At 36.0% G+C, this 12,656-nt stretch overlaps 2 protein-coding genes across 4 annotated transcripts in view; both read left to right on the forward strand.

Moving 5' to 3' along the window:
- The window catches only part of rorab (RAR-related orphan receptor A, paralog b), a 45,853-nt gene extending 41,941 nt beyond the window's left edge, over nt 1–3,912 (forward strand). For both annotated transcript variants that reach the window (XM_056744270.1, XM_056744279.1), the window contains 2 exons: nt 919–1,031; nt 1,121–3,912. In XM_056744270.1, the coding sequence (XP_056600248.1) occupies nt 919–1,031; nt 1,121–1,285 (278 nt within the window). In that variant the 3' untranslated portion in view covers nt 1,286–3,912. The remainder of the gene's footprint in view (nt 1–918; nt 1,032–1,120) is intronic.
- A 1,672-nt stretch (nt 3,913–5,584) lies between these two features.
- On the forward strand, nt 5,585–11,302 carry anxa2b (annexin A2b). 2 transcript variants are annotated; one of them, XM_056749474.1, is made up of 14 exons: nt 5,585–5,769; nt 6,276–6,375; nt 6,856–6,950; nt 7,076–7,169; nt 8,649–8,743; nt 9,060–9,173; nt 9,383–9,473; nt 9,572–9,651; nt 9,799–9,858; nt 10,000–10,093; nt 10,168–10,263; nt 10,520–10,578; nt 10,736–10,858; nt 10,991–11,302. In XM_056749474.1, exons 3-14 carry the CDS (start codon nt 6,900–6,902, stop codon nt 11,048–11,050), a joined length of 1,017 nt encoding a protein of 338 aa, XP_056605452.1. In that variant the 5' UTR covers nt 5,585–5,769; nt 6,276–6,375; nt 6,856–6,899; the 3' UTR covers nt 11,051–11,302. The 2 variants fall into 2 exon arrangements, with proteins under 2 accessions (XP_056605452.1, XP_056605451.1); XM_056749473.1 differs by lacking the exons at nt 5,585–5,769; nt 6,276–6,375 and adding an exon at nt 6,647–6,763.
- Nucleotides 11,303–12,656: the final 1,354 nt, after the last annotated feature.

Below are 12,656 nucleotides of genomic sequence, written 5' to 3' on the forward strand. Positions count from 1 at the left end.
GCTCTCGCGGTACTTTAATGCAACATTCCAAACAATCTGCGCAGCCCAACAGTAAGTTGAACGCTTCTGTTCCTGAAGTCACTGATTAGCCTCTTCAGGTGTTTTATCAGAGTTAGGGCTAAACTCTGCAGGAAAATGGATCTCGCGGGCCAGAGTTGAGAACCACAGCTCTAGACCTTGTAACACTAAAGAATCATATGACACCGGGGAGGGTAAATGGCTAATTTGGTCCAATTTAAACATTTGCACTTAGGGGTGTACTCACTTTTGTTCCCAGTGGTTTAAACATTAATGGCTGTGTGTTGAGTTATTTTGAAGATACAGCAAATTGACACTGTTATACAAGCTGTACACTTATTACTTTACATTGTAGCAAAGTTTCATTTCTTCAGTGCTGCCCCAGAAAAGATATAATAAAATATTTACATAAAATGTGAGGGTGTACTCACTTCTGTGAGATAATGTGTGTATGCTGTATAATAATCGGCTGTCAGCCAATTAATCATGATTAATCATATCCAGATTAATAAACGTTTATAAATCATTTCAATTATTGGTAAGTATAAATACATCTAAATATATAAAATATGAACAGTACACAGACATATATTATGTAAACACACACTTTTATTCGGATGCGATTAATCTGTTGACAGCCCTAAAATAAATATACATTTATATTTAAATATAATTTGTAAAATATATTAATTGAAATATATGTTATACATATGTGCTAAATATATACTTGTATGTTTGTGTATTTCTATATACATATACATGCCACACACGTATACATTATATAAACACACACTTTCTTATCGATAAATCACGATTAAACGATTTGACAGTCCTTGTAGACTTTAAATCTACATGCTCTGAATATGTGTAAATATTCTGTATGTTTGTGTGTGTTTGTAGATCGCTCCTGGCTGCAGGAAAAGACTAGGGTGGAGAAACTCCAGCAGAAGATCAAGCTCGCCATGCAGAACTTACTGCAGAAGAACCAGAGGGATGAAGGAATACTCACGAAGGTACAGCTTCCTTCTTCATTACACACGTCTGCACAGTTCTGTTTTTTACTTTTATCTGACCACTCTGACCAATTTTCGTTCCCCTTTAGCTGGTCTGCAAAGTTTCCATCATCCGGATGCTGTGCCATCGACACATGGAGAAACTGAGTGCGATAAGAGCTCTGTACCCAGAAATGGTCCACACGCGCTTCCCTCCGCTCTATAAAGAGCTGTTCGGCTCGGACTTTGAGCAGGTTTTGTCTCAGGAGGCCTGATCGAGAGAGAGAGAGAGAGAGAGAGAGAGAGAGAGAGAAAAAGAGAGAGAGAGAGACTCATATTGATGCTGCACGAACTTTGAGAGAGACTGAGAGAGAAAAGATAATACTAACATTCTGACAAGAACTCTAAGCTCACTTCAGCCTCTGATCATGTACACTGCATTCTCACAAAGCACTTCTTAGAGTCCAGCCGCACTTTGAACTCGTCCCTCTGGCCGTGCGCCCGACAGCTTGGTGATCTGAAGAAGGGAGGCAGAAACTGTCCTCGGGGTGCCGGCCCATATTTTGTAATGTTTCAGAGTGATCCTTCATGCCATCGCTTTATCTTTTAGTGTCCTGTTCTGACGCCATGAGACACTCCCACTGTATCTGACTACCCCAGCGGTGCCCTCTACTGGTTATAGAGGCTAAATCACAGATTTCTGGGGCAGACATAGACAAGAAATGAACGTCAGTCTCTGAAGTCACTGTCTTTCTCCACCGGTGGCACAATGTACACCCCATGTTGGTGCTAACATCACAGCACTGCCCTTTACTGACCTCTTCCACTATACGGATATTCAGCAGGGACATTGTTGGCATAACCACTGCCGAGGCCCCCGGAGAAGGCCGAGGACACACGAAACAGGACTGACATGGGACTTAAATCTTGAGACCTGAATTACTATTTTAGTCGAACGTTGACTGTTGTGTTTCATCATCAAGTGGCACATTCTGAGGCAGTGAGTTCAGTTACACGCGTATATATACACTTGCTATATGGTTAGATAAATCATGCAATGTATGATGTGTAGAACCTAAGGAAAGGTAGCACTTCGTGTTTTTCCCAGCAATAAACCATTTAAAATCCAATCGTAAAAAAATACTGAAGGAACATGGTGTTGTTTAAGATCGGTGAGATCTGAAATGTTTTTCCGTGTTTTGTTGAATTTCTGTCGTTTGATGCCAGCTCTCTTTGTCTAGACGGTGAAGTGACACCCTGTTGTGCCATAGTGATTCTGTAATTAGATTTCCATCTAAGTGAGTTGAGTGGAGAGACGATGGACATGGGTTTACATTCCAGCGGAGGTGGTTAGAGATGTATTTTTTGCACTCGGTACTGCAGCTTATCAGGGAAGAGGAGAGAGAAACGGTTGTCACTCTTCTTACCTTTGTGCACAAGCTTGTTTCTAAAAAATAGATGTCGGATCTTTGTGTCAACACTTTTGTGCCCCCGACCAACACACACACACAAACCAAATTTGATGCATTGAGCACGCAGCCATCATAACAAGGAAAGCAATAACCTTAGTAAAGATGTTCCTAACATTTGTGTTTAATGTTTTTGTAAGGGCTGGCACTGCTTTACGTGTAGTATTGTTATAGTGTCTGTTTCGTGAAAGACAATCCATCAAATATCTGACCTCAGTAAAGGGTATATTGGAACTGCTCAGGGAAACTATTGTTTTATAGTTAAGGAGGAGAATGAACGCGTCCGAACCTGCAAGAAGGCAGTTGTGACATTTGCAAAATAATGACGGTAATATAAAAGACAGTGAAAATGTTCAGTCCTCTTTTAGAATCAGGGTTAGCTGTGTGAATGAAGAATTATCCAAAAAATACTGAGCAGAAAGCAATAATAATGGCATAATCATGTTCGAGAACGAAATTTGCATGCAGATGCTTTTAAGCTTTTTCTTGGGTTTTAAATTTGCTTGGTTTGGCTCTCCATGTCTCGTATTTCCTTCCTATTTCTTCAGAGAACTTATTTGGCCTTTGTAATCTCCGTTAATATCTTTTCAACAAACATAAAATCCACTGTTTGTGTTGGTAACTTTTCGGTGACCCATGAATGGACTTTTATTGCACTCACATGGTTAGCAATTTCTTTTAGGCTGGTCAGTTGCATTGATTTCCGACATCATTAAGGTTCAGTGTGAATAATTAACTGTTTATTATTATGACATGTGTAACGTTTGGTGTTATGTGTGTTTTAGTCCAGAGGCCTGGAATGTTTCTTTCATTGCCAATTTTCCTTTCAATGTCCATCACTAAGGCAGTATTGTATTTTTCTCTTGCTTTGGTTTGGGGGCATGAGCACTTAATTTTTATGTACATGTTAAAAAAAGACTATCACAGTAACACAGTCCCTTTTATTGTTGTCATTTTCACTGACAAATGACCAAATGTTTTTGTGTAATATACACACCACGATATGCTAAATTGTAATTAATGCTAGTCATTATAATGGATCACAGTTTGTACTCGAGAAACTGACTCTTTGTTTCTGTACATTTTACCCATCCTTGATTTTTAAAAGATTAACAAATGCTCCTAAATTGTTTTAATTTAAACCTCCAATGTCCTAATCTAGCCTCCAGTAGATCTCAAGAAATAGCCTGTTTCTTCCAATTTGTTTGTTTATTTGTTTGTTTTGAGGTATTTTGCCTTTGTTTTGTATATACACCTGTACAAAAATGCAAAAGTATTGTTTCCCTTGAAATACAGTTTTCATCTAATGTTGTGATTTTGTATTTAGAGGTTTAACCCACTGAATTACTTTTATTAAAGGCGCATGTCACACATTGACACATGGTGTGTTGAACGTGCTGATGACAATAAAAATTCCACGGCTTGTGATGGAAGTCCTAGTCTTTCTCTTCCTCGATTCAGTAAAACATTGGGACACTCATTGATCTGAGTGAAGGATGTTAATACAAGAATATAAAAAAATGTATTACCCGAGAAATAAACTTTTTTATAATTTGATTAATTTCTAAGGCCATTGTGGTCAGTGTGTTATTGAAAGATAAAATAACTGAATTGACAATACAATGAATTGCGGCTCAAGATGTTTTGTGTTTGCTTGTGTTCTCGACTAAAGAGAGCTGATGTTTCTTTACTTAATCTTTTATTTACACAGGGAGTAACATGTTTTGTTCTTTTCAACAAAGCTAGAACAATATTGCCATTGTATGATACAGAACCAATCTTTATGAGTTGATACACAAAGCTTAAAATATGTGTATGTACACCTTCAACACTTTTAAGTATAGCTTAAGGCTCTAGTTTTATATAATTTTTAAGCTGATTTACAGTTAATTAAAATGTTCCATTGGTTCAGACTGATTCTAAAAATGTCAGACAACAGTTGATAGATGGGTGGTAGTTTAGTTCAGATTAAACAAATATGGAAATGGAATTTGCTCTCAGTGGCAGATGGTCTGACGCTTCTGTGTGTACGTTTATGAGCTCGGCATATTTAGGACTGTTGCAATAGATTGTAAAAAACTGTTGCGGGCCAACTGCAGCATATAAAGGAATAGGGGTTATATTCTTGGGCTGGCAGGAAATAAAGCACACACAGACTACAATTAATATTTGTTAGCCCTTTTTTGGTTTAAAAACTCATTATCCTGCTTACAATCCAAGCACAACGGTATGCCAAAGACATCAATTATCATATCGCTTTTGTTCAGTGTGCTATACTATAAAACCCAACCCACACTTTTATTACTTCAGTACTTCAGGACACACAATGAAACTGAGAGCTGAGGAATCCTTTTGCTTTTCCACCTTTAGCAAACTTCCTGTTAGTCCCCAAACCACCCTTACTTTCATATTATCACACACAGAATTAAAGAAAGTTACAGTTCACTTTTATTTATATCATCTTTAAAAATGTATTGTTCTGTAAATGCAAAAAGTTCCTCTCAAATCGGAAGACAAAACATCTCACTTCTTCCCCTAACACAATATTTTTTATGGTAACACCCCAGTATAAGGATCAGTTCTCACTATTAACTAGTTGTTATTAACATCCCTATTATTGGCCGTTTATTAGTACTTATAAAGCACATATTCTGCATGAACTTATTCTACATCCCTACCCAATACCTAAACCTAAAAACTACCTTACTAACTATTAAAAAGCAACAAGTTGAGAGATTATTGGGGGAAATATCGTAGTTAATGGTTTGTTAATAGCGAGAATTGCCCCCTATACTGACGTGTTACCATTTTAAAATGGATGTGTTCATTTTACCACAGTGTTTTGAGTCATTTATTTAAAACACTATCTGTTACTTTCAACCCACATCATGTTGTGTGGAAAGTATCCCAAACATGTTGTACCATGAAATAACACAGAGATGTGTTCAGTTAAGGACAAAATATGTTATTTTTTAACACAACTGTTTTATTTTTCATTTGTTACAGTCAGGAAGGCAAAACTTTCTCTTATTTTAAGTCTTGTGGTTCAGCCTCTCCCTTTCAAACAACAAACCAAGCCTATTAACATCTGACTCTCTGGAACATATGAACTGCATGGTGCATCGTCATTGCTGTTAAGTTGTTACTGGACATGTCTGGAGAATATTGAGAAAATAAGGATTTAAGGAATGTTAAATCAGTTAAACCAGTCTCCTGAGTTTATGTATAGCTCAATGGATAATAGAGCATGGCAACACCAAGGTCGAGGGCTTCATTTCTGTGGAATGCAGGTACTGATTAAATGTATTGACTGAATTGAAGTCACATTGTCTGCCACATACATCTACTGTATTCTGTTTGGAAAAAACTCTGACCTAGTCAACAGTCGATCCTGGTTTACTGTTAATGTGATATTAGATATAGAAGCCAACTTGATAACTATGGTTTAGTTTAAAAAACGACATGCGCATAGCCTATCTAAACAACAAGAAGGGATTTACCTTTTCTTTCATTATGTGTTACAATTGTAAATCGATAATGGACTAATATGGTACATGTGTTCAGAGTGAGAAGCTTTACAAATCATTCTGTTTCTGTATTACATTTCAATTAATACATTTTTTATGGCATGAGTGGCCATGCTACTTTTGAAAATAAGTTTCATAAACAATAATCTATAGTAACTATGACATGTTGGCAGAAAGTGTGGTTGGCATGGTAAAATTAGGTAAACAATACTAGGCTAGTTAATGAGTAACTGATAACTGAAAGGTGTGTTTTTGTGGGGGGTTCATAGGAGGAGGCAGTGAGTCATTATCAGAAGGCATTTAAGAGGTGAATCCCATCCCAAGAGACACAGAGAGAAGTGTTTTATCACTTCACATCAACCGTCTCAGGTAAGATTCCTACCTGTTGTTCTCAGCCATTATTGCTTTATTGTGATTCTCATTTAATTATACAAACCTAATATCATGAAAATATTGTTTGCATCTACTTCTATTATGTGCAAAATAACTAAAGTATTTTGTGTGTGTGTGTGTGCGTGTGTACGATGGTCAGAGGTCATCCCTGGCCTGTGGAATGTGGGCTGGGTGTGGATCAGGGTGTGTTTAAACAAAGTTTGAGCAAACTCTCTGCTTTTCTTTTAATAAGCAAACTCATCTCATGTTTATACTAAGAGAGAAATAATTACTTTTTAGCACTGCCTGAGGAAGTTTTTACAGCGGTTAACTTCCATAAATGTGTGTGAAGGCACCAGACTGTTAATGCCTTTATTGGAGACAGGTGCCTTACGTATTTATGACAACCATCACAAAGACCTTTGAAACCAAGGGCTGTATTATTCGAGAACTTAAAAACTTGTTTTTCATCTACAGGACAATTTCCACACAAGTCCAGTTTTTCAGTAGTCAGCAGGAAAATGGCTCTAGTGTCAGAATTTTTGAGTCAACTCACGTTAAGTTATGGAGGGGTAAGTTGATAAATGACACACTTACATTTATTTAATGCTTTATTGTCATTAAATGTTTGTTTTCTTTTTTATCTTGTATTTTATAATGCATTTTCTTTGTTTTTTTATATTGTTTGTATTTACAGGAGAAAGAACCTAAATGTCCAACAGTGCTACCAGTTAGCGATTTTAATCCAGGCATGGATGCAGCCAGAATAGAGACAGCCATTAAAACTAAAGGTAAGGGATGATGCCATGAACACTTCTGTCTCTTTATAAAGCTTGTACACTATACAGTCTGTACTACGTGCCTGAACAGGATGTGTGGTTATTTAATATTTAAGACATGGGTACATTTGTACTAACGTACAATGGGTGGAGAACACTTTGTCTGTAGAAATAAGATAATGAGTACTTAATGGTAAGTGTAACATATGAGTCAGTCTTCTACTGTATGAAGCAGGAACTCCGTTTCAGTTTTTTGCATCAATAAAGATAAAATATGGCATGTTTGATCTAAACGTCTATGATGTAATAGTGTTATCTCGCAGTGGTATGGTATGTAGAAAATGTTATGCTATTTTGCATCTGTCATGCATGCCAGGGGCGTTGCTGGACCTACAGCTCTACTGGGGCACAGGACCCCATTACTTTTTCTATACATTATTTACCCAAAAACCTGCTGTGTGCAAGAAGTATGCAACACAATGCAATATACAAACTTCCCCTGCTTAAACCACTATTCCTACAGTGCAACAATACAGGGGAAGGTTAACATTTAGACTATCTATTTAAAAATATTTAAGTATCTTAAACATACTTAACGTTAACTTTATTAACATGTTAGAATGCACTGGATCAAATAAAAGCGGCATTTTTCCGGCATATCAGCATTCATTTTCAGAATGATAACACTGACTGATTATATATTTTCAAGAATTTATAATTACAATATTTCAAGAAACCAGTCGTTTTATGGCTCCAACTAAGATAAGAACATGTTTTGCAGAGATTTTTTCTTGCACATCTTTATTATACTCTGATTAGAATGAATAGTTACATCTCTTCAAGAATTTACAATTACGTTTTATGGCTCCAACTAGCAGCATATAAAGAACATATTTTATCTAAAAAAAAGATTTTCTGGTTTCACACCTTAGTCTAAACAAAGTTATTCCATTTTTATATATGTACTGCATTAACCTGTACTCCTTATAGTACACCTGTACACATAGTTATCTCAGCCATAGGTACTGGCAACTTTTTATGTAATGTCCTTAACTAGAGCTAGTAAATAAAAATATAATTAAAGTACAGAACACAAATGTCTTTCTAAGCAACAATGCAATTTTATTATTTGGTTACTATGTTGCATACACGTAGATCCATTTTTTGCAGCTATTATCAGTGTTAATAATTACACTAACAAATAATCAAAATTGTTCTAACATAAAACTTGAAATTTATACCGGGGCACAGCAGATTTTATTCTGGGGCACGTGCCCTAGTAAAAAGTCTAAAGCGACGCCCCTAATGCATGCAACAGCTGAGTGTGTGAGATGGAATGAAAGAAATCTATTCCAACAGTGTTTTATTTGTTAATAGTTGTATGCTTAGAAATCAGAAAGTGTCTTATTGATGCAATGCAGTATATGTTTTAGTCCATCTCCTTTTCTCATTCATTCATTTCTTTGTTCGTTCATTTGTTTGTTTTCTCAGGAGTGGATGAGCAGACAATCATTGACATTCTAACAAGACGTAGTTTCTCACAAAGGGCTGATATTGCATTTGAGTTTGAGAAAAGGGCAAAGAAGGTAGACATCATCATTCTATAATAAAACATGCCTCTCTTCATAAAGACTCTTATTTAAAGTGATATAATATAATAAAGTGATGCCATAGAAGAACCATTTTTGGGTGCCCAAATAACATTTAGTCAAATGTTCTTAAAATAACAATTTGTTTCTTGCCCTTTTATAATTCCTATAGAGTTCCCTTTTATGGTTTCATACATCCCGACAAATAAACATATTTTTTTTACTTGTACTGTATGTTGTTTTTTTCAGTTTGTTGTTCAATTTTTCTGCTTATCAATGTCCCAAACGACTTGATTCTGCTTGTGTGTTGTAGGATATGGTAAGTGCCCTGAAGGGGGCGCTTTCTGGCGCTTTGGAGAGTTTGGTTCTGGGCTTGATGAAGAGCACAGTACAGTTTGATGCCTCTGAACTCAAAGCTTCAATGAAGGTATGTTTCAATTAAACTGCAGTAATGTATCAGACATATGCAGACTTACTTCTATCCTTATTTGAAAAATAAAAAATGTATGAAAAGTGTATTCATCTATAGTAAAGATGTGAAATATTATACTGTCTACTGCCTTACAGTGGTGAAGGAGTTAAAATGTACTTTAACACAATCTCTATAGCTTTATGACAGTTTGGGGTATTTTTCAGGGTCTGGGCACTGATGAAGAGACTCTCATTGAGATTTTGTGTTCTCGCAATAATGAGGAGCTCATGGAAATCAAGAGGGTTTATAAAGAAAGTGAGAGGAAATACACCCTTCAAACCATGTATATACACATATAAATATAGATATATTCATATTTTTACATGCACATCCATTTCCATCTCTTCGTGCAGTGTTTAAGAAGGATTTGGAAAAGGATGTAGCTGGAGACACATCTGGAGATGTGGCTAAACTGCTGTTGGCGCTTGTACAGGTAAAAACTAAAACTTTTCTGTTCTATAATTGTAATAGTTGCTATATAATTATTGCATATGCAAACAATGCAACATTACTTCTTTACATATTTTAACATTATTACAGATTCATAGAATCATAGATTATATATTAATTCTGTTTACAGTGCAAAAGAGATGTGCCGAGTAATGTGGTGGACTATGAGAAGATTGACAATGATGCAAGAGTGAGTGAACCACTGCTAAGGCCATTCATATGAATTACTGATGAAGAACAAGTATTTATAAAATATATTCAAATATTGGTATTCTTGGTACCAGTGTCACACGTAACATTTGATAATGCTGTGCATTATGATAATGATCAGGCTCTTTATGATGCTGGAGTCAAGAGAAAAGGAACCGAAGTGACCACCTGGATATCCATTTTCTCTGAGAGGAGTATCCCACATCTGCAAAAAGGTTACACAGAAACAAAATGAACTCAGTTATTAATATAATAAATGGACCACCTAATCAAAATACATTTTTCTCAGTGTTTGAAAGGTACAAGAGATACACTCCATATGACATGAAGGAGAGCATTCGGAAGGAGGTGAAGGGGGATCTGGAGAGATCGTTCCTCACACTAGGTACCTGTCAGTCATCTGTCACACATTAGACTGTCATCTGGCTGTCAGAGCACTAGCACTTAAAGATATGGCACATTTGATTATAGTTATATGCCTGCTGACCCACTTTGTCATTCATGTTTTATTAAACTTAAACGCAAGCTGTTGGACATTTTTGCGGGAGTACTATGGAAATAAATTTAGACTGAATAGATCATGTGTCTGTAAAAGGAAAACATGTTACCTTTTCCTAAGATCTACCTCTGTCTTTCTGCAGTTGAGTGTTCGGAAAACAAACATCTGTATTTTGCCAGCAGACTCAATGATGCCATGAAGGTTAGTATGTCTATTCTGCTTGACACCTATAGATACATTTTAACACACGCCATATGATGTTTTTAGGTTTTTTATAGTTTAATATAACAGACTGATCACATCTTAAACTCACATAATGATTTTTTGTGCCTAATTGTTTTGTGTCAAATGTTTGCAGGGTAAAAGCGTGAAAGAGAAAGTAGTGACCCGCATCATGGTCTCTCGCTGTGAGGTTGATCTCATGAAAGTCCGTGCAGAGTTCAGGAGGAATTATGGCAAATCTCTGCACCAGACCATTTCAGTACGTATCCAGTTCTCTACATCCCTCTCTTCTTTCTGTAATATTTATCAAATTCTTTTTCATTTTCCATGTTCTTTGTTAACATGCATTCACAAAGCATTCTTTTGTTCTACATGATCTTGTTTTCCTCAGGAACAAACTAAAGGTGATTACCAGAGAGCTCTTCTGAATATCTGTGCAGGAGATGATTAACACACTCTATCTCAAGCTGCAGTTGTCCTCATTTTCAAGCAGTCAATCCCCTCCGAAATGCTGAAGTTAGCCCAAAAAATGCAGTATTATTATGCTTTTGTCTCTTCTTCTTCCAGTATAATATACATCTTTATCACTACACACAATATTTTACTCAGACATAGGCAGAATGAAGAAGTAATAATAAAAATAAAGATGTTTTAAATGTTCTTTATCAATAAAAACGTACATGTGTGACGTAGACACACTGAAGTTGCTTTGAAAATCAGTGTCTGTTTGTCTAAGACTCCACTAGAGGTCGCAACTGCACAAATGTTCCACAAATGCAAAGTTACGACGCGAACTTAAAAGGTTTGTAACCATATTTACTTTGGACCTTGTTTATACCAATATAAAAATACACAATTAATTGTGAATTCGACATTATTTGTGCAATCTTCTAACATTTCATCATTATTTTTTATTTTTAAACAAAGAGAAATGACAGCACGATTCCAAATATTTTTCAAACTTAATATTTTTTGAATGGTGTAACATAATCAACAACAACTAAACGGGATGGGATTTTGTAAAAAAAAAATAACAACAACGTGGTTTCCACTAGAGGGCAGTATTGTATTTGAAAACAGTAAATTGTCTGTTAGTTACAGCTCAGTTTGCCTTCGCAGGTTGTCAAACTTGTCTACAATCTCTCGATTAAACCATCAATTTTAATATTTAGGGTATATGAGAGTTACGTTATTTTTTTGGCTCCATTAGCACTACTGGTTTACTACATTAACAAAGCGTGGCTTGTGATGTGAATCTTGAAGCTATCTTGGATTAACTGAAATATATTTGCTTCCTTCTTTTTATTCAATTTAAACAGCCAATATAAATAAATATATGACATTAGAAGTGTGACATTCACAGATTAAATACATAACCACGAGTCCACGACAGAGGCGCATAGGCTTCTCCTACTGAACTATGCCCACAGTTTACAATACTGGGCACTGATGTGTGATATTTAGACACCACTATTCAATTAGTTGAATTAGTAATTCAAAAACTTTTTTCTAATAATGTTACCACTTTATGATCAACAATTATAATTCATATTTAAATATCAAGTTGAGGAAGAGAACCAAGGGGAGAGATACAAGGGAAATAGGAATTCTGAAATAAAAGGTATTTAAACAAGATTTGGCATCTTAATGCATTTTCATTTAAGTAGCATGTAGGCCATTGCTGCACACACTATATTGACATTGTGACCCTCAGTTACTGTAATAGAGACCTCCAGGTCGACTACAGAACTATGATAATAGAGAGCAGGCAATGCTGTGTGTTTTCTTAAGATAGATGGTAGTAAATCATCGGAGGTGACGGTTTTTAATCTTCCAGATTAATGTCAGTCCTCAGAAGCAGGGGTGGAAGAGTGATCGGCGTGTGTCACACACGTCACGTTGTCATCGCTGCTCTTCTCTGTTCTTCTTGTCGTGTTTCACACCAGCTACTGTAGGAATACTGGGTTGAACCTTGAAAGCTTATTCACCAAATGAAAATATTGTCATAACTTACTCACCGTCATGTTGTTTCTTGTGATTTTCTTTTATCTGTAAAA

Source organism: Triplophysa dalaica, chromosome 1 (assembly GCF_015846415.1).
Source record: "Triplophysa dalaica isolate WHDGS20190420 chromosome 1, ASM1584641v1, whole genome shotgun sequence".
Lineage (NCBI taxonomy): Eukaryota > Metazoa > Chordata > Actinopteri > Cypriniformes > Nemacheilidae > Triplophysa > Triplophysa dalaica.